Source organism: Ovis canadensis, chromosome 11 (genome assembly GCF_042477335.2).
Source record: "Ovis canadensis isolate MfBH-ARS-UI-01 breed Bighorn chromosome 11, ARS-UI_OviCan_v2, whole genome shotgun sequence".
In the NCBI taxonomy this organism is placed as follows: Eukaryota; Metazoa; Chordata; class Mammalia; order Artiodactyla; family Bovidae; genus Ovis; species Ovis canadensis.
The window spans coordinates 13,685,928-13,708,965 of NC_091255.1; the positions used below are offsets into that span (position 1 = coordinate 13,685,928).

The 23,038-nt window shown below is 38.8% G+C and overlaps 1 protein-coding gene across 5 annotated transcripts in view; it reads left to right on the forward strand.

Moving 5' to 3' along the window:
- Positions 1 to 23,038, forward strand: part of STXBP4 (syntaxin binding protein 4) — a 228,147-nt gene that overhangs the window by 94,798 nt on the left and 110,311 nt on the right. For all 5 annotated transcript variants that reach the window (XM_069602516.1, XM_069602518.1, XM_069602520.1 and 2 more), the window contains exons 12-13: positions 14,585 to 14,680; positions 18,214 to 18,279. In XM_069602516.1, coding sequence (XP_069458617.1) covers positions 14,585 to 14,680; positions 18,214 to 18,279 — 162 coding nt within the window. The remainder of the gene's footprint in view (positions 1 to 14,584; positions 14,681 to 18,213; positions 18,280 to 23,038) is intronic.

Consider the following 23,038-nt stretch of genomic DNA (forward strand, 5'->3'; position numbering starts at 1 on the left):
TGTCTCTTCCTCTTTTGTTTGGTTTAGTGGGTGTTCATCCTGTTCCTTTACCTGCTGGGTATTCCTCTGTCTCTTCATCCTGTTTATATTGCTGTGTTTGGGGTGGCCTTTCTGTATTCTGACAGTTTGTGGAGTTTCTTCATTGTGGGTGGTGTTGTACGGGTGGCTTGTCAATGTTTCCTGGTTAGGGAAGCTTGTGTCAGTGTTCTGGTGGGTGGAGCTGGATTTCTTCTCACTGAAGTGCAGTGAAGTATCCAGTAATGAGTTATGATATGTCAATGGGTTTGGAGTGACTTTGGGCAGCCTGTATATTGAAGCTCAGGGCTGCGTTCCTGTGTTGCTGGAGAATTTGCATGGTATGTCTTGCTCTAGAATTTGTTGGCCCTTGGGTGGGGCTTGGTTTCAGTGTAGGTATGGAGGTGTTTGATGAGATCCTGTCGATTAATGTTCCCTGGAGTTAGGAGTTCTCTGGTGTTCTCAGGATTTGGACTTAAGCCTCCTGCTTCTGGTTTTCAGTCTTATTTTTACAGTAGTCTCAAGACTTCTCCATCTATACAGCACTTTTGATAAAACATCTAGGTTAAAGATGAAAAGTTTCTCCACAGTGAGGGACACCCAGAGAGGTTCAGAGAGTTACATGGAGAAGAGAAGGGAGGAGGGAGTTAGAGGTGACCCAAATGAGATGAGGTGGAATCAAAAGAGGAGAGAGCAAGCTAGCCAGTAATCACTTCCTTCTGTGTGCTCCACAGTCTGGACTGCTCAGAGATGATCACGGAGTTATACAGAGAAGAGAAGAGGGAGGAAGGAGGCAGAAGTGGCCAGGAGGATAAAGGAGGGAATCAAAAGGAGAGAGACAGATCCAGCCAGTAATCAGTTCCCTAAGTATTCTCCACCGTCAGGAACACACAAAGAGAATCAGAGAGTTGGGTAGAGAAGAGAAGAGGGAGGGAGGAGATAGAGGCGACCTGGTGGAGAAAAAGGAGAGTCCAAAGCGGGAGAGAGCAGTCAAGCCAGTAATCTTGCTCCCAAGTAAAAATGGGTACTGAAGATTGGGTTCTTAAAGGTACAAAATTGATAACAAATACCAAAAAGCAAAGATTAAAAATCTAGAGTAGAGGTTAGATTTTCAAAAATACAATATTAAAGAAAAGAAAAAAAAAAGAAAAGTCACAAAAATTATAAATATATATATGATGTTTGCTTTAAGAAATAGGGTCTCTTTTTTTGCAAATTAATACTAGGTTATAAAAATGAAAATTAAAGGAGTAATAGAGGACTTAAATTTTTTTAATTAAAAAAAAGGATGATAGTAAAAATAGTAAAAATATATCTGGAACTTTCTCTGGTGGTGTTGTGGGCAGTGTGGGGTCAGTTCATTTTCAGCTAGTTCCTTGGTCCGGCTTATATTTCTCAAGATCTATAGGCCCCTTCCTATGTAGTCGGTACTAACTACAGGGTTTTAATCTGTTGCACCTGTCACTTCCAAGATGGTTCCCTCTGTTTTAGCTTCTTCTATTTGCTGGTCTCTTCAGTGTCTGATTTCCACCCTGACACAAGGGCACGGTGGTGGACACTTTTTTAGGCTCACTTGTTCAGTTGCACTGTGGGGAGGCAGGGACGCTGCAAACAAATAACACTGGCGTGTGCTCACAGTGTCTCAGCCACACTGGGCCTGCCCCTGCTCATGGCACATGTGCCCTCCCTGCCCACACTGCTCAGGCTCTAGGTTGCTCCACTGAGAACCGTCCAAGGCCGGCCCTGGGCTGCATGCACCTCCCAGGTCTAAGCCGCTCAGGTTCAGGCACTCCGGTAGTCCTCAGAGGCACAGACTCCGTTGGGCCTGTGTTTTGTGCCCTTCCCAGGTCCGAGCAGCTCAGGTGATGAGGCGTTTGGCGAGCACGGTCACTGCAACTTATCGCTTCCCCCGTCCCTGCCGGTCGGTTTTCTGGGTGTACAACCAGTGCACCTTCTCAGGCGGATGTTGACTGTCCAAAACCCCAAGAAGTCTTAGTTAAGACTTAGTTAAGACTTCTGCAAAGAAGCCTGCTTGCAGTTTGGCAGATAATGTCTCTCTGGGGCTGCGATTGCCCCCTTCCGGCTCTGGCTGCCTGTCACTGGAGGGGGATGATCTGCAGCCGGCTAGCTCTGTTTAGTCCTTTGTTCTGTAAGCAGGCCTGACGGTGTCTTAAGTTAGGGCTTTTCACAAAGCTCTAGTCAGTCCTTTGTTCTATGAGTGGTCCTGGTGGTGTCTTAGGTTCGTGTGGTAGCTATCCCACAGTCTGGTTTGCTAGCCCAAGTTAGTTCCCTCAGATTCCCCTCGGGAATGCAGCCTGCCCCTCCCTGCCCAGCCCCCGCGCGCTAGTGGTGGGTGCAGGCGTCTGCGCTGCTTCTCCACTGGGGGAGTTACCGTTGGGCACGTAATCTGTGGGTTTTAATTATTTATTTATTTTTCCTCCTGATTATGTTGCCCTCTGTGGTTCCAAGGCTTGCCACAGACTCGGCAGTGAGAATGTTTCCTGGTGTTTGGAAACTTCTCTCTTTATAAGACTCCTTTCCCGGGACGGAGCTCAGTCCCTACCTCTTTTGTCTCTCTTTTTGTCTTTTATATTTTTTCCTACCTCCTTTCGAAGACAATGGGCTTCTTTTCTGGGTACCTGATGTCCTCTGCCGGCATTCAGAAGTTGTTTTGTGGAATTTACTGTGTTTAAATGTTCTTTTGATGAATTTGCGGAGGAGAAAGTGGTCTCCCTGTCCTATTCCTCTGCCATCTTAGGACCGCCTCCCCACCAAAAATTTAAGTTTTACATATGAATTTTGATAAAATTTTTAAAGGTAGTATTTTAAGTGTAAATTCATATTTCAATGGATTGGAAGGATTGGCAGTCTAGTTCTGTCATTTATAAGATTTCCACATATACCTGGGCCTTTCTAGACTCTTTATTCTACTGATTGACTTGGCTTCATAAGTCTTGATATATTTTCCCACCTTGTTCTTTTCAGATATTACTTTGGCTATCTTATCCATATAAATTTTAGTCAGAATCTTGCTACTTTGAACTTATAGATTATTTTGGGGAAAATCAACATCTTTATAAGTTTAAATCTATCTGTGAACATGTTTTGTCCTCTTATTCATCTGTATCTTCTCAATGGCATATAATAATACACTTGAGGTACTTTTTTCTAATACGAGCCTTATTAATCTCTATTAGATTTATTTCCAGATACCTCATACTTTTTTGCCATTATAAACAGTGGGGTTTTTTTTAAGAGTGTTTATTTTAGAGCAGGTTTGGGTTCACTGCAAAATTAAGGGGAACATACAGAGATTTCCTAAATACCCCCACCTCTACACATACTTAACCTTGTCTGTTGTTGACCTCCTCCTTCTGAGTGACGCATTTGTTATAATTGATGAGCCTATATTGACACAGCATAATCACCGAAAGTTTGTAGTTTACATAATGGTTTACTCTTGGTGTATACATTCTGTGTTAGGTTAGGACAAATGTATAGAGACATACGTCAATCATTATGGTATCATACAGAATATTTTTATTACCTAAACGATTCTCTGTGTACTGCCTATCATGTCTCCACAGTCTTACCACCCCCCCATCCAAATCCATCACAACCACTGATCCTTTTATTGTCTTTCAAGAATGTCATATACTTAGAATCATACAGCATATAGCCTTTTCAGACTGGCTTCTTTCAGGCAATAATAAGCATTTAAGGTTTCTCCACGTCTTTTCATATCTCTTATCTAGATGGTTGTTTATCCCTACTGAAGACTTGCCTGGTGGCTCAGACAATAAAGCGTCTGCCTACAATGTGGGAAACCCAGTTTCAGTCCCTGGGTGGGGAAGATGCCCATAGTTTTGCCCTTTCAAGAATGTCATATACTTAGAATCATACAGCATATAGCCTTTTCAGATTGGCTTCTTTCAGGCAATAATAAGCATTTAAGGTTTCTCCACGTCTTCATATCTCTTATCTAGATGGTTATTTATCCCTTTACCTACTGAGGACTTGCCTGGTGGCTCAGACAATAAAGCGTCTGCCTACAATGTGGGAAACCCAGTTTCAGTCCCTGGGTGGGGAAGATGCCCTGGAGAAGGAAATGGCAACCCACTCCAGTATTCTTGCCTGGAAAATCCCATGGACAGAGGAGCCTGGTAGGCTACAGTCCATGGGGTCGGAAAGAGCCGGACACGACTGAGCAACTTCTTTTTTTTTCTTTTCTTTTTACCTACTGAAGAACATCTCAGTTGCTCCAAGTTTGGATAGTTATGAATAAAACCTCTGTAAATGTCCATGTGCACGTTTTTGTGTGGACATAATTTTTCGACTTCTTATAATAAATACCAAGAAACTTAATGGATGGACCGTATGTTAAAAAGATGTTTAATTTTGCAAGAAACTGCCGACTCTCTTCCAAAATGGCTGTACTGTTTTGTATTCTCACCAGTGATGAATGAGCACTCCCATTGCTGTGAATGAGAGTTCCCAAAGACCTGGTGGTTTGGGAACTCAGGAAATCACCCAGTTCTCCCTGAGTTGAGGCACTGATTTAGCAAAACTGATTCTGTAGCCTTTAGAGTAGGAAGACTGAAGCAGTCAGAGCACAGTTTCCTTCCTCTCATCTAGGTGTTATGTTCTTACCTACTTAATGTGACAGCAGAACATTGTTTCCTAATTACCAAACAGTATGAGGAGTTACCATACCCACTTTGATAAGAAAAGGCAAAGGTGGCTGGGGGGCTTACATAAGCCAAGTAGGGAATGAGCATGCAGAGCTTCCTTAGCAACTGCAAAGAAATACTTGGTCTCCAAATTAGTAATTTACTTCCTTTTTATCAATACCAATTGATTTTAGAGCCGATAAGAATGTATTCAGTATTTGGCATTTTGATAGTAAAAGCAAAGTGCTGATGGTAATTGTACAAGGCCTACATGCCAATAATTTCCTGTTGTGTAGCTTCAGATCAAATATTGTGCAAGAGTCATTATATCAGTGTACAAGAATTTTTCTGTAATACTCTACTTGTCAACACACAGAAGAGTCCCCATTAAATGTTGGCTTTCCTTTTTATTTCACCTGAATCCACAAATCCATGATAAGAATCCATTTTTACTTCACCACACTCACATATGTAACTGAAACAAAAATCTCAGAGCGTTACTTAGCCTTTTTTACATCCTTGTATTCTTATTTAATATGCAATTCCAGTCCAGTAAATATTAGGTCTTATAATTTACTAATGAGTTATGCACCAACATTTGAAAATACTGTTAAAAATCACTGCTTGTGATTTTTTTCTGGTAAGCTGCTTACCAGAAACATTCTAAAAATATTTTTAGTATTAGCCCGGAGAAGGCAATGGCAACCCACTCCAGTACTCCTGCCTGGAAAATCCCATGGACAGAGTAGCCTGGAAGGCTGCAGTCCATGGGGTCGCTGAGGGTCGGACACGACTGAGTGACTTCACTTTGACTTTTCACTTTCATGCATTGGAAAAGGAAATGGCAACCCACTCCAGTGTTCTTGCCTAGAGAATCTCAGGGACGGGGGAGCCTGATGGGCTGCCGTCTGTGGGGTCACACAGAGTGGGACACGACTGAACTGGCTTAGCAGTATTAGCCCCAGTTTTTTTGTTCTATTTTGTTTGTTTGTTTTAGTTAACACTATAGTGCCTCGTATGAAATAGTATATCAGTTGATCTGAGGTCGGACTATTGACATTCTGTGAAGATGGGGAAATTCCAGTGTGCTCACCCCTTCAACCATGTCATCTTAAAGAAGAGAATCAGATTTTGTAATCCATCTGTTAAGAATGCTTATTTTTTACCCATATGTTTCTCTGATTTTTTGGCTTATATTCTCCTTTATTTTTTAAAAATATTTTTACTGAAGCATAATGGATACAGTAATAAATAGAATCATACAATATGTACTCTTTTGTAACTAGCTTCATATACTGGTCATTCTGTCTCACTCATAAGATTTCTTGAAATGCTGTCTTAAGAAGGAATTGCTGAGTCAGTGTAAGTCCTGCTTTTGTTTAGTGGACAAAAAACTTTTTGCTTTTGTAATAATATGGCATTTAGAACCAAAAATATAATTATCTTCTGTGATTCTAGTCATCACTGCTATATTAAAAATTCACACAGTGCTACACCTGCTACTGGCATGAGATTACATCTAGAAAAGGCAAGATTGGAGCCTCCATTTAGCAGTATTCTAAACTTAGCATCAGCAGATGATGGTCCATGATGATATGATGGGTTTGCCACAGTAATCACATATCATAAATAGGTTATATTAAAATCACAACTGGGGTCCTTACTCAATCAGTTATGTGATAGTATTTTAACAAGGGAAATAGAATAGAATGGAAAATATTAATGTGAACTGTATATAAGAAAAGTGATAATGTTTAACTGATACTTGGGTCATGATATAAATGATATTTCTCACTGTGTGTAGCAGTAAATACTTCATACTCACTTCACTACATACTCATCCATAAAAGATTACATGTATATTAAACAGCTGCAATATGTGTGGCATTGCTACTTGCTCCAGCACATGTTATAAGGTAGATAAAACTCAAGCCTGTCCCTCAAGGAATTTAGGATGTAATGTAAGAAAATTCATGTATACAAATAAAGTTTAAAAGTGCATTGTGATAAGGCCATAGTAATAATACAACTTAGAGCTCTCAGGGAAAAGTTGTAACGGAGGTGGCATTTGAGTGAGTTTTCATTTTTTGTTTTGGTGTTTTCTTGGCTATGCCACATGACATGCTGGACAGGGGATCAAACTCAGGTCCCCTGTCATGGAAGCATGGAGTCCTAACCACTGGGCTGCCCGGGCATTCCCTTCAGTGAGTTTTGAATCATATAGGATTTTATCTGTTCAAGAGGTGATCAGAGTGATGAGTATTAGCATGAAAAAATAAATGTGTATTATGTGATAGTAAGCAGAGAGTAATCTACTTTTTAAAAAAGATAGTTGAGTACATGCAGGTCAGAGAAGAAAGGAAGAAAAATATTAAACTTTGACACTGACTAGATGCTGAAGCTGATTGAAGGCAGAAGGAGAAGGGGACGACAGAGGATGAGATGGTTGGATGGCATCACTGACTCCATGGACATGAGTTTGGGTAAACTCCAGGAATTGGTGATGGACAGGGAGGCCTGGTGTGCTGCAGTCCATGGGGTCACAACAGGTCTGACATGACTGAGCAACTGAATTGACTGACTGTACCTGTAGTTAAGTTAGTAACTATTAAGGAGAATAGCAATATAATCAAAGTGATATTTTAGAAATAGTAATCTTAAATAGATGGGGAAACAGTGGAAACAGTGTCAGACTTTATTTTTTAGGCTCCAAAATCACTGCAGATGGTGATTGCAGCCATGAAATTAAAAGACACTTACTCCTTGGAAGAAAAGTTATGACCAACCTAGACAGCATATTCAAAAGCAGGGACATTACTTTGCCAACAAAGGTCCATCTAGTCAAGGCTATGGTTTTTCCAGTGGTCACGTATGGATGTGAGAGTTGGACTGTGAAGAAGGCTGAGCGCCAAAGAATTGATGCTTTTGAACTGTGGTGTTGGAGAAGACTCTTGAGAGTCCCTTGGACTGCAGGGAGATCCAACCAGTCCATTCTGAAGGAGATCAGCCCTTGGATTTCTTTGGAAGGAATGATGCTGAAACTGTAACTCCAGTAGTTTGGCCACCTCATGCGAAGAGCTGACTCATTGGAAAAGACTCTGATGCTGGGAGGGATTGGGGGCAGGAGGAGAAGGGGACGACAGAGGATGAGATGTCTTGATGGCATCACTGACCTGATGGACGTGAGTCTGAGTGAACTCCGGGAGATGGTGATGGACAGGGAAGCCTGGCGTGCTGCGATTCATGGGGTCACAAATAGTCGGACACGACTGAGCGACTGAACTGAACTGAACTGACTGAATCTTAAATAGTGTCGTTTATCTTGTAAGGGGTTAAAGTGGTGGTTGGTAGTCTAGACGGGAGACCAAAGAAAGACTGCAGATATGGATGAATAAAGAAAGGTGAGAAGAATGAGAAAGGAACGGAGAGACATATCTAACACATTGACCAAAACAAGTATGCCGTCAATGAGGCATGGTTTTGAATGTCAGAGCAAAGGAGAATGAGTTAAAGGTAACCCCAGAGTTTTTTATTAGGGTGATTAATGATATAGTAGATTTTCCCTGGTGGCTCAGACGGTAACGTGTCAGCCTACACTGCGGGAGACTTGGGTTTGATCCCTGGGTGCGGAAGATCCTCTGGAGAAGGAAATGGCAACCCACTCCAGTACTCTTGCCTGGAAAATCCCATGGACGGAGGAGCCTGGTAGGCTACAGTCCATGGCGTCGAAAAGTCAGACATGACTGAGCAACTTCACCTCACCTAAATGATATACTGGTTTTTTACTAGGAAGAAGGAATAAGAAGAGAAAAGTGGAGAAGATGATGGGCTGTGTTTTGGAAAAAGTTCATGATGCTGACTGGTATAAATAACTGAAAGGCAATAAGGAACTATATACATCAGGAGAGGGATTTGCAAATTATGTGGAGGGTGATAGTTGTAATAGCATGGCAGTGCATGTTATTGCTCAGGGACAGCTTGTAGAGAAGGCGGCAGAAAAGGACAAACTTTGGGGAACTTTTCTCCATTTAAGAAATAGAAATGAAATGAAGTCATTAGAAACAGCCTAAATATCCTGCAGATAGATGAGACAGTAGAGTTTCAAAAACCTAGGGAAGAGAAGGTTTCAAGGACAAATGGCTTGAGCAATACTATGTGTAAGAAAGTGGTTAACGAAAGTTGATGAGGGGCATATTTTTCCTCAGAGTAAGTTGTTTGGTGACACTACAAGTAATTATTATTAAAATATGAGGAGGGAAGAAAAACATGTAAACCAGATTATAAGAAATAAAAGGATTAGGCAGGGGAAAATAAGGGAATACACAGAAATTTTAAGGAAAGGAGGTAATTGGATGGGCTAGTTCATAATGGAAGGCTTTATCAATAAAACTAGACTGAAACAGTGGTTGTTGTTCTGTTTAAGAAGAACTGAGGTTGTGAATGTGGCCAGTGCAATAGTGGCTATCCAGAATTGGCACAAGTTAGATAACTTAAAAACGATGATGATGGAGCAATAGTGAAGGGAGAACTGAGGTGAGGCCCTCTGAGCACAGTGCAGTGACTTTCTGTAGGGTCTTATGGTACTACATTGCAGACTTGAGAAAGCAGAATAAAAGTGATTTATAATGTTATTTACCAAGTATCACAGAGGTCAGGGGGCCCAAGGGTTGAAAATGATATCATGAGAACCAGGTAAGAAAGAGATGTAAGAAGGTCAAGAGGATAAAGGTCAAGAGCTGGAGGTAGATTGGAAAATAGGTATCTGTCTGGAATCATTGATGTTAAATAGCAACAGTTTATCTCATTCAGTTCAATTCAATCACTCAGTCGTGTCCGACTCTTTGCGACCCCATGAATCGCAGCACGCCAGGCCTCCCTGTCCATCACCAACTCCCAGAGTTCACTCAGATTCACGTCCATCGAGTCAGTGATGCCATCCAGCCATCTCATCCTCTGTAGTCCCCTTCTCCTCCTGCCCCCAACCCCTCCCAGCATCAGAGTCTTTTCCACTGAGTCAACTCTTCGCATGAGGTGGCCAAAGTACTGGAGTTTCAGCTTTAGCATCATTCCTTCCAAACAAATCCCAGGGCTGATCTCCTTAGTTGAAGCATATTTGGAAAGTCACTGACCACGAAGGGACTTTTCAAAGAATTCACAAGTAATATCTATGGCCAGTTTTTGCTGCTTAGCCCTAAAATAACAATAGAGTTTAAAACATTTTGTAAATCATAGTTTGTTCTCTGAATGTTAGTGTAGTGTTTTGCCTCCCAAAATGATACCATGGATTCTTTCATTCATGATTTATGTTCATTTTAAACTCAAAAATGATGACTATATGCCTAAAAACCCAATCCATAATTTATCTTAGTAAATTTTTATAACTCTTATCTGCATTCTTATTTAAACTCTTAAGTTCTTCTTAAGAAGAATTTTGCTTCTTAAGATAACGAGGTAGAATAAGCAAATCTGAATGTTGAGTAGTGTTTCCCAGAATGTTCTCAGTAGACATTAGTCCCATGAGATGCTACAAAATAAAGGAGGGTTGTGTGTGTAATATGGTCAGAAAACTTGAGGAAAACAAGTCGTTATGTTCCAATTTGGGATATTCAAAATGCTTATTAGCATATCAGAGCTACTAGAAGACCTGCAAGGAAGAAAGGTAACTTTTCTAAATCTTTATTTCTCTAACTTAGCTGACCTGCAAGGACCACTGCCACCATCACCATCACCCTGTTACGGTTTTATACAAAACTAGTATCTTTTGGAACACACTTTGGGAATATTGCTACATTTGAGACTGTATTCAGAAGTAATCTAAACAATTTAAGAATGAAATAGAATAGCAAAGACAGAAGAGTATGAGATCATATATATTATGGATAATGACCATAAATACACAAAAGCAAATGTGTCAGGGCAACAGGAAGCAGTGATTTTAGGAAAAATATTTCTGCCAAAACTTAAGGGATGACTTCTACTTGTGATATCCTAGGATTTGGAAAGCAAATCTGAGTTTATCATTTCTATACCAGCATGATTTATTTTGAACAGTTAGTAAAAATCTGAACTCTGTGGGAATTTTGGAATAGCTGCTTTTGGGCTGTGAAAATACTCTAGGCATGTTGGTAAACTTTTGAGCCCTTTGCCTCATCTGTGAAATGGAGACAAGGTTTTAAAGATAATGGTAAGAATTTAATATTGAAAATATATAGTCCTTAGCAGTGTATCTGCACAAAATTCCCAGTCAGTGGTTGATATTATTAACTGTATTATTTTTTCCTACTCGGCATTCACCTCTCCTCTCTTCTTGAAGGGCCCTGCTTTTAAATCTCATCTTTAGATAGCAGTCAGTTTCTCTATTCAGTCCTTTAAATTGTATTTTCTATACTTTATTTTTAGTTCTAACTTCCACATAGAAAAGAGATGTAATTAGACTTGGATTTTTATTTCTGATAAGATTGCCATTGTTTTTTTGTTTACCTTGTAATTATTAGAGATCAAACTAGAAGTAAGAGAAAATGTCATCTCTGTTTCGTTGTTGTTTTTATTCGCCTGTGCATGAATTAATATTATCCTCAAGACACAGTTTCTGTGCAGGAATCTTTTTAAGGCACTTTGGCTGATATGTTTTGTTTAGTTAAAACAAGTCACATAATCAATCAATGTACTTTACTGGGTTCATGAAAACTATCTTGGTTGATAATGTCCAGTATTTTGTTAGCTATGGTTACGTACTTGGAGTGGATATCTTTAGGGAACAGTTTATGTTGGTAACTCATAAAGCCTTCTTTTTAATTGAAGTGTAGTTGATACACCGTATTATGCTAGTTTCAGGTGTGCAACATAGTGGCGCAGCTCTTGGTGCTGCGCAGTATGTTCTTGCTGTGTATCTGTTACCCCACGGGCCTAATTTGGCCCTCTCTTCTTCTCTTTCCCTTCCAGTGACCATAGGTTTGTTTTCTATTGCTGTGAGTCTGTTTCTGCTTTATATATACATTCATTTGTTTTATCTTTTAGATTTCACATATAAGTAGTATCATATAGTATTGCCTTTCATCTGTCTAGCTTATCTCACCAAGTATAATGTTCTCTATGTCCAAACACATAGCTGCAAATGGCCTTATTTTATTCATTTTTATGGCTAATACTCCACTGTGTGTATATGTTTTATATATATAAACACATACATATTGAAAGCATTTATAAACACATACATTATAAACACAGCCTTAAAATTTGGATTTTAAGGAAAAATTGTTAGAATAAGAATTTTAAAGATGACAGTAATGCATACCGAGTGTGTACACCTCATAAATATCTAAATTCTGTATTAGTAGCAAAACTATAAGGTTAAGCTTAAAGGAATTGTTACCCCAGATTATTTAATATTCTCTTCTATCTAATGAAACAACTCCAAACTAAGAAACTGAATCTTGTTATTGTCATGCAAAAGCCTAAGATTCATCAAAAGAGGATTTTAGCTCTCATATTAGTATCTAATGTATAACTTTTCTCTCGTATCTTAATATTGACAATCCCCTGTGATTGCTTTGTTGCTGTTGTTCAGTTGAGTCATGTCCAACTCTTTGTGGCCCCACGAACTGCATCACACCAAGCTTCCCAGTCCTTCACTGTCTCCCAGAGTTTGTTTAAACTCATGTCCATGAGTCTGTGATGCCATCCATCCATCTCATCCTCTGTCACCCCCTTCTCCTCTTGCTCTCAATCTTTCCCAGCATCAAGGTCTTTTCCAGTGAGTTGGCCCTTTGCATCAGGTGGCCAAAGTGTTGGAACTTCAGCTTCAGCATCAGTCCTTCCAATGAATATTCAAGACTTATTTCCTTTAGGATTAACTGTTTCGATCTCCTTACTGTCCAAGGGACTCTCAAGAGTCTTCTCCAATACCACAGTTCGAAAGCATCAATTTTTTGGCCCTCTGCCTTCTTTATGGTCCAACTCTCACATCTGTACATGACTACTGGAAAAACAATAGCTTTAACTAGGCCTGACTTTTGTCATCAAAATGATGTCTCTGCTTTGTAATATGCTGTGTACGTTTGTCATAGCTTTTCTTTCAAGGAGCAAGTGTCTTTTAATAATTTCATGGCTTTAGTCACCATCTGCAGTGATTTTAGAGCCCAAGAAAGTAAAATCTGTAACCATTTCTACTTTTTCCTCATCTATTTGCCAAGAAGTGATGGGGCCAGCAAATTTGGAAAACTCAGCAATGGCCACAAGACTGGAAAAGGTCAGTTTTTATTCCAATCCCAAAGAAAGGCAATGCCAAAGAATGCTCAAACTACTGCACAATTGCACTCACCTCTCACACTAGTAAAGTGATGCTCAAAATTCTCCAAGCCAGGCTTCCGTGAACTTCTAGATGCTCAAGCTGGTTTTAGAAAAGGCAGAAGAACCAGAGATCAAATTGCCAACATCCACTGGATCATCGAAAAAGCAAGAGAGTTCCAGAAAAACATCTATTTCTGCTTTATTGACTATGCCAAAGCCTTTGACTGTATGGATCACAATGAACTGTGGGAAATTCTGAAAGAGATGGGGATACCAGACCACCTGACCTGCCTCCCGAGAAATCTGTATGCAGGTCAGGAAGCAACAGTTAGAACTGACATGGAACAACAGACTGGTTCCAAATAGGAAAAGGAGTACGTCAAGGCTTTATATTGTCACCGTGCTTATTTAACTTACATGCGGAGTACATCATGAGAAACACTGGGCTGGAAGAAGCACAAGCTGGAATCAAGATTGCCAGGGTAAATATCAATCACCTCAGATATGCAGATGACACCTCCCTTATGGCAGAAAGTGAAGAGGAACTAAAAAGCCTCTTGATGAAAGTGAGAGAGGAGAGTGAAAAAGTTGGCTTAAAGCTCAACATTCAGAAAACAAAGATCATGGCATCTGGTCCCATCACTTCATGGCAAATAATGGGGAAACAGTGGCAACAGTGTCAGACTTTATTTTTTGGGGCTCCAAAATCACTGCAGATGGTGACTGCAGCCATGAAATTAAAAGATGCTTACTCCTTGGAAGAAAAGTTATGACCAACCTAGACAGCATATTCAAAAGCAGAGACATTACTTTGTCAACAAAGGTCCATCTAGTCATGGTGTGGTTTTACCAGTGGTCATGTATGGATGTGAGAGTTGGACTATAAAGAAGGCTGAGTGCCGAAGAATTGATGCTTTTGAACAGTATTTTTGGAGAAGACTCTTGAGAGTCCCTTGGACTGCAAGGAGATCTACCCAGTCAATCCTAATGGAGATCAGTCCTGGGTGTTCACTGGAGGGACTGATGTTGAAGCTGAAACTCCAATACTTTGGCCACCTGATGAGAAGAGCTTTCTCATTTGAAAAGACCCTGATGCTGGGAAAGATTGAGGGTGGGAGGAGAAGCGGACAACAGAGGAAGAGATGGTTGGATGGCATCACCAACTCGATGGTCATGGGTTTGAATGGACTCCAGGAGTTGATGATGGATAGGGAGGCTTGGCATGCTGCAGTTCATGGGGACCAAACAGTCGGACAAGACTGAGCAACTGAACTGATGGGACCAGAGGCCATGATTTTCATTTTTAGAATATTGAGTTTTAAGCCAGCTTTTCACTCTCGTCTCTCACCCTCACTGAGAGGCTTTTAGTTCCTCTTTGCTATTTGTCATTAGGGTGGTAACATCTGCGTGTCTGAGGTTATTGATACTTCTCCTGAGAGTCTTGAGTCCAACTTGTGATTCATCCAGCCTGGCATTTTCGTCATGTGTTCTGCATATATGTTAAATAAGCAGTGTGGCGATATACAACCTTGACATACTTCTTTCCCAATTTTGAACCAGTCCATTGTTCCATGTTCTGTTCTAACTCTTCCTTCTTATCTTGCATACAGATCTCTCAGGAGACAAGTGATTCCTTAGAAACACATGAAATGGAAAAGCTTAAGCATGAAAGAAATAACGCCTTGGAAGAAGTGAATACACTTAAGGTAATCTCCAATTTAGCTGCCTTATATTTTCTTTTGTATAAAGAAAAGAAAGAAAATTATCTTGTGTTGAATCCTGGAGTATCAAGACTTAATTTTTGGTTTTTTTTTAAGAATATCAATATCAAATAGCTTAGTATAGAATATTAATATCAAATTAATTAATATTTATTTCCTTAGCTGACCTTTAGAGAGCAAATTTTTTAGCTCATATACTCATTATTTATATTTCACAGTCAGTGATTTCCTCAGCTGACCTTCAGACAGTAAATTTTTTAGCTCACATACTCGTTATTTACCTTTCACAGCTTCGTTGTGAACAGTGTGGTTCGTAATCATACCTTCTAATCTGACTACTTCTAACCCCTTTTTTTCTCACACTGATGGGAAGGATGAAGAGCCAATGAAGCAAGCCATGACAATTTTAGATCCTCAGATGTTCACTGGAAAATACATTTTCTCTTATGTTCATGGGGATGCTTCAGGGACATCTTGTTTTGCTAACATAATTTGAAATTAATGGATTGAGGTTTAAAGGAAATAAAAAACACAATATATTTCCCAAATATACTGTAAGATTTTCTTTCTCTATATATGTTTTAATTTTGTGTTTAGAATATTAAATTTGTATCTTAATTTTTATGGAAAGCCATTATATTTTTCAGGTCTTCAAGAAAAGCAGTGTAACTACTTTTAATTCATCATAGGGATATATTTAAATTTTTTTCTGTGTTTATTTTTGGCTGTGCTGAGTCTGCATTGCTGCACAGACTCTCCTCTAGTTGCAGAGAGCGGGGGTGACTCTCTAGTTGTGGTACACGGCCTTTCGTGTGGTAACTTGGACTGCTGGAGAGCACGGGCTCCAGCGCATGCAGGATTCAGTAGCTGTGGCACATGGGCCCAGCAGTTGTGGTGCCCAGGTTCTAGAGCAGTTGAACCTGTGCACAGGCTTTGTTTCTCCATGGCATGTAGGACTTTTCCTAAGTTACATTTCGAAAGCCTGAGTCTCCAGCATTGGCAGGCAGATTCCTTACCACTGAGCCACCAGGGAAGCCCCAAATTATTTTTAATTAGTTTCTTAAATAAGTGAAATTCTAGTATTTGTTTCATTTTTATTGAGGTAAAATCTTTATACCAAATTTAAAAAAGAAAGAAATTTCCTTGCTACCTTAGTTTTTAAATTCTGACCTCTAGAGGAAGCTATTGTTTAACGTATCTTATTTACCCTTTGAGAGACTTTCTCTGTGTACCCAAGCATATGCTAAAAAATATGTGTATATTTGCTTCTTTAACTTCCACAGAATTGTTTCATATATTATACACTTTTTTACAACTTGTCTTCTTTTTTTCTCTTTGTTATTAGCATTATATCTTGGATAATGTTTCAGGTTAATATATACGAATTTACCTAATTCTTTTCAATGCCTCTCCTATCCTCCAAAGAGTCTGTTCTAGATTATTTAACCAGTTCCCTATGATGAAATGTAAAAGATCTGAGAGCCTCAGAAAATTCTGATGAACCGTAAGATTCAGTGACTTACACAGAGTAAATTATATAAAAATGCTATCTTACCAGTATAACCAACACTGCAGATGTTTTTTAAGAGAATAAGAAAAAACTGCTGTCAATTATTAAAGCTAAATTTATATTTTTCATCTTAATTCTTGATCATGTCTAACTCTTTGTGACTGTAGCTTGCCAAGCTCCTCTGTCTGTGAAATTCTTCAGGCAAGAACAGAGGAGGTTGCCATTCCCTACTCCAAAGGATCTTCCTGACCCAGGGATCAAACCCAGGTCTTCTGCATTGCAGGCAGATTAAATTTACTGTCTGAGCTACCAAGAAAGCCCCAATGTTTATCATTGTTAAACTTAGTGATATATTTTTGTTTTTTACTGGAGTATCAGTGGCAATAATTAGAATTTTAATTTAAATATATATTAATTTAACATTTAAGCAAAGCTTTCTGGAGGAACTATTGAGTAAATCAGGATTTGTATTTAAAATTTACGAGATGTGACTGAACTTATCCTACTGTGACAAAACCTGAAATCACAGCTAAAACATATTCTATATAATTTCCTTCACCTGAAAACCTGTCTATTAGCTGAGAGCCAGTTGCTTAAATACAGAAAAAAACTATACAGCAATAAATGTTTTGCTTGAGATAATCTTTGTACTTTGAGTTTTTCTGCTTATATTATACACACATCTACACAAAAAGCCGAGGTTGTTATATGGATTTCACAGAATGTGTAGATGTCATCACTTCCCATTATCCTGTGATCTCTGTTTATCATGTCTGATTTGAGTTACAAATAAAAATGGAACCAAGAAAATTTGATGCCAATGGCTAATTTTTATTCTGCAAGAATGATTTTTAAAGGTTCCATGGGCTTTATTTAACTTAAAACCTTTCTGCAGAGTTCACATTGCTACTGCTTTGCAAAGTTGAATGAAAATAGATATATTTTCCATTTACAGATGCAAAAAACTAGGACACAAAGAGTGAAGGTGACTTACCAGAGCATAAAAGCCCAGGAGCCAGAAGTTTCTTGGCTCCTGTTCTGTGACAGATTCGTTAGATTGCTATATTATATTCATCTTCAAGTACCTTCATTTCATCTCTTAGACAAGAATGAGCTCAAGTATAGCAGAAAGTAGATCGCTTCTTGTAAACATTCCAATGTTGCCGTGAATGTTTACCACTCATTATAATCTAGCAATTCCTCTGCTCAGGTTTATAAGTAAAATGGCTCTTAAAGTACTTATAGTATCTCTGATTTGATCAATAAAATGTGGATTTATTTATGACATAACAAAATTGAATATTTTAGGGTGTTATTCTCAATATCCTTAATTTTAAGTTCAAAGATTTTAATATTTATTAAATATATATTAATATTTATTAAATATTAAATATTTATTATTTCATATTTTGATTACACTAGTTGTATGTTCATTTTTATGGATAATCTTACAAAAATTAGCTAAATTGGGAACATTATGGTCAACTCTGTTTCATAGTCCTCTTTCGTATGTACGGTAAGAGGGACTTCTAAGTTATAATAGTCATGTTCCTCAATTTGCAAACTCTTTGACAGTGATAGCTATTACCTAGCATTTAGTTGACATTTATACATTTTGATCCTGATTGACTTATTTTGGACCTCAGATTTTTAGGTTTTTTAAAAAGTGGCTAGTAAGGAGTTTCCTGGTGGCCTAGTAGTTAGGAGTCCAGGCTTTCACTGCTATAGCCTGAATTCAGTTTCTGGTCAGGAAATGAAGGTCCCACAGCCCCTGGCACAGGAAAAAAAATGTGACTAATTATAGTAACAGAAAATATGTTTACATCCCAATTATACTGTAAAGAGCTAATTACTTTTAAATGGCATGTATAAGGCAGAAAATTGATACATTTCCAGATTCTAGAAACTGGATGTTTGAGGAATTTGTAAGCCTTGAAACAAAGCCCTGAAAATCATGCTCATTGATACCTTCTTAACAAGTTGTTAATTAAGTGGCTTTTTAATATAGGAAAAATTATTTGAATCGGAAAGGCAGAGGAAGCAATTGACAGAAGAACTCCAGAACGTGAAACAAGTAAGTGCATATATTGTTTATATGTGTCTTGTGGATGTGTGTGTGTAGACAAATGAGGTATAATTGCAATGCATTGCTGTGTATAATATCTGAGAGCCTACAGATATATAAGTATAGCATAGTGTACTGCTGCTTTCAGAGTTGGGTATCTATGGACTGAAACAATCAGTCTCATTGCTTTTCTACGCTTTTTTCTTTCTCTTCTATTTTTCCTTTTTCTTTTCTTCTGTTACTCATATTCATTTTATTAAAAGTAAAAGCAAATCAAGGGGGGAAAAAAAAACTTCCAAGGCAGAGCATTTTTAAATTTTTTTTTAGTAATAAAAAGTAAAAATTTATTTTCACTCTTTATCATTCTCCAAAGAATCTTAAGTAACTTACAGCAAAACAAATGCAATGATATCATGAAATAGAAATACAAGTAACAAATAAAAGGTTAATAAGAGTAGAAAGTTAAGAGGACATTGCTATAGATCAGTGGCAGTTACCTGATTTTGAATCTCCCCAATATTATCCTCCCAGAAAACATAAAATTTACAGAGCACATAAAACCATACAGGAACCCACACCTTTTTTTTTTTTTTTTTGGCTATATCATGCATGGCTTCTGGGATCTTAGTTCCTTGACTGGGAATTGAAACTGGGCCCATGGCAGTAAAAGCACTGAGTCCTAACCCCTGGACTGCCAGAGAATTCCCAGGACCTACACCTTAAATATGGCTATTGGATAGAGAGCACCAGAACCTTCAAGACCCATATAAACAGAGTTTAAAATTCCAACAAACTGTTGCAACTTGCCTGCCACTGAAACTTGAGAGCAGGGGAGGCTTAAAAACTCTGAAAAGAGTAGGGAGAACAGAGTACTGCAAAGTACTGCAAGTAAGATCACCTCCAAAAAGAGAAAAATTTAACTATTAATGACAAAATACTAAACAGTGACCAGGATTTGGTGGTTCTCAGAACTTGAGGAAGTATGTGCAACCAGAAGCAGCAGCATTCTAGAATCATTGTTTGGAGAAAAGAATCAAATAAATAGAGAAGGGGTGGTAGCCCTTGGAGGTTAAGAAATAACGAGAGAAAAGGAAATAAGAGGGGGAAATTAAGGGTCTTGCAGAAATGAAAGAGAAACAAGACATACCAAGCCTCCTCTATCTACCCTCCATCATGACCATCAACAACATGATCCATAAAAAGAAATTGCACAGAAGAGGGTGCTGTTGAACTAAGAACTCTTCCTGTTAAAGAAAAAGGAATTGGGGGGGGGGGCGGGGCGGGAATCTGTCCCTGTCATTACAAAACAACTGTAAATATCAGACAATATGAATTAAAGCTTTTTTCCTGATGAAAATACCCCAAAACAATTCAACCTTAAAAGTGTAACACAGAATAACTCAAAATAAGGAATTAAAAACAAAGACTTAGAAAATGACAAAAAACAGGGATAAATGAAATGAGAGTTGATAAAACCTAGGAAAGAAAGAGAAGAAAAAGACAAAATGATGCTAGAAATGGAAACTATATTACAGGTTTCCCAAGGAAGAATATAATCAAATGAAAAGGCATCAAAGAAAACCAGAAAAATAAGAATGAAATAAGTAAAGGATTTTCATGAGGAAGTAAATCAAAACAACTGAACAGCACTAATATTTTGAACTATAATCCAAGAAAACTTTCAGGTGTAAAAGATGACCTGGAACTATTATTGGGTGGTGGGGAAAAGTCAGTTTAGGGTGCATCCTAGTAGGCTTTAAAGACAGAGGAGAAATATATGGTTCCTCCAAATGAGAGGGTCAGATAATGTACAAAGGTGATAGAGTGAGACCAACATCAGCCTTCCTGACGCAGCATACAAAAGAAAGGCATTTGTGGGGCGATATCTTCATGAAACTAAAGAAAAGAATGTGTAAATCAAGAATGTTGTATCCCACCAAGTTGACTTTTAGATATCAAGTCAACAGTTACAAATGTGCCAATATTCAGGGAATAATATATGCATGTAGTATTCCTGAAGAATCTGGGAGAGGTGAGTTTTCCCCAGCCAAAAAATGTCTGGGATAACTTTGGCAAGAATTTCCAGACAATGAGCATTTCTTATATGTTACTGTATAGCCAAGCCCCAAAAGAAGGATGCAGTTTTGCAATTTTTTGTTTTTAATGAGAGGATGAGGGAGAAAAAAAGGGGAAAACAGAATAAGATCATTCTGTAGTGTAAGTATAATAGTCAGTGAATATCACTTCAAACTGACAGCAGACAATAAAAAGATTAGGTAAAGACTGAGCAAATTTCGGGATTTTATAGAATGAAAATATGGATCTTCCAGTTACCAAAAGAAATCCTTTTTTTTTAAAAAGGAAAAATGTCAAAATGCAGTAAATATATACAACAATTTCAACAGAAGGCAGTATGACAGAATTGAGACTGAACACAACAGTAATCTGATATAAATGGGATAACTTAAATGGGTTTTCTTAGGGAAATATAGTTTACCAAAACTGGCCTCAGTAGAGGTAGAAGCTTAACCATAGAAGAAATAAAGTTACCAAGAAGCCACCCTACAGGAAAGGACCAGGCCAAAATAGTTTCACAGGGGAATTTAACCAAAACTTTGGCAGTTAATCCCAGAACTACATAAATAGGTTCAGGTATTTTAAAAAAGCAGAAAGAGAAAGAAACAAAGAAAAATTCCAAATTCTTTCCTGGGAGGAAGTATAACATTTGATGTCTAAACCTGACAAAAGTATCACAAAAAGAAAGAATGCAGTTAAAAAGCTGCAGACTGAAAAAACAACCAGGGACATATGAATTGGAAAAGAATAAATAAAACAGTGACATAATAGAAATCTTGAAAATCCTACAGAATCAATGATAAAAATAACTCATTGGGAAATTCACAAGCTAGCAAGAAATAAAATTAATATGCAGAACTCAGTTACTGGACCACATACACAAATTATAAGGAGAAGTTTTAGTAGTCTAGATGAAACCAAAAATTACATAGAAAAATGGGTAAGAGACATGAACAGACCATTCACTGAAAAAGTTATTAAAGGTCATATGAAACATATAAAACGATTTTCAGTCTTTCCCACAAGAGAAATGTCAATTAAATCTATGTTGAGATAGGACTTCCAGCTTCTAGTACTGAGCAAGATACAGAGAATGTTCTCTAACAGAAAACAGCTCTAAAACTGGTTTTGTTACACAGATTTTAAGGAATTACCAAAGGAATTGGAACATGAACATAGACACCTGCTCCTCTGCGAAGAAGGGAACTATGTGAACTAGATTTCTTGATCCCAGTTTTAAGCTTGGAGCTGCTGCTGCTAAGTCGCTTCAGTCGTGTCCGACTCTGTGCGACCCCACCCCTGGGATTCTCCAGGCAAGAACACTGAAGTGGGTTGCCATTCCCTTCTCCAGTCCGTGAAAGTGAAGTTGCTCAGTCGTGTCTGACCCTCAGCGACCCCATGGACTGCAGCCTTCCAGGCTGCTCCATCCATGGGATTTTCCAGGCAAGAGTACTAGAGTGGGGTGCCATTGCCTTCTCCAAGCTTGGAGCTAGCAACAATTTAATACCAGTGGAAACTGACCCCCACTTAGGGTCACTTGATGTTTGAAAATGTTCACAGACACTTTAATGAGGAAGCACTGCTTATCATCAGGGCTTCCCTGGTGGCTCAGTCAGTAAAGAATCCACCTGCACTGTGGGAGACCTGGGTTCAATCCCTGGGTTGGGAAGATCCCTGGAGAAGAGAACAGCTACCCACTCTAGTATTCTGGCCTGGAGAATTCCATGGACTGTACAGTCCATGGTGTCACTCTAGTCGGACTTGACTGAGTGACTTTATTTTCACTGCTTATTACAATACATGATGCTAGAACAAGGGAATATTTGTGTGAGAAAAATCTAATCTCAACCCCTACGTCATATCATATTCAAAGTTCAGTTCAGTCTCTCAGTCGTGTCCGACTCTGCGACCCCATGAATTGCAGCACGCCAGGCCTCCCTGTCCATCACCAACTCCCGGAGTTCACTCAGACTCATATCCATCGAGTCCATGATGCCATCCAGCCATCTCATCCTCTGTCGTCCCCTTCTCCTCACTAACTTCGAATGGATTATAGATCTAAACATAAACTAAAATTTAAATTCAAAAGAAACTTTTGTAATGTTGGGTTAAGCAAGGTTCAGCTCAGTTCAGTTCAGTCGCTCAGTTGTGTCCGACTCTTTGTGACCCTATGAATCGCAGCACACCAGGCCTCCCTGTCCATCACCAACTCCCGGAGATCACTCAGACTCACGTCCATCGAGTCAGTGATGCCATCCAGCCATCTCATCCTCAGTCGTCCCCTTTTCCTCCTGCCCCCAATCCCTCCCAGCATCAAAGTCTTTTCCAATGAGTCAACTCTTCGCATGAGGTGGCCAAAGTACTGGAGTTTCAGCTTTAGTATCATTTCTTCCAAAGTAATCCCAGGGTTTATCTCCTTCAGAATGGACTGTTTGGATCTCCTTGCAGTCCAAGGGACTCTCAAGAGTCTTCTCCAACACCACAGTTCAAAAGCATCAATTCTTTGGCGCTCAGCCTTCTTCACAGTCCAACTCTCACATCCATACATAACTACTGGAAAAACCATATCCTTGACTAGACGGACCTTAGTCGGCAAAGTAATGTCTCTGCTTTTGAATATGCTATCTAGGTTGCTATCAAGCTGTGTATCTAAAATGAGTAAATTTTACTTTATATAAATTCTACCTCAACA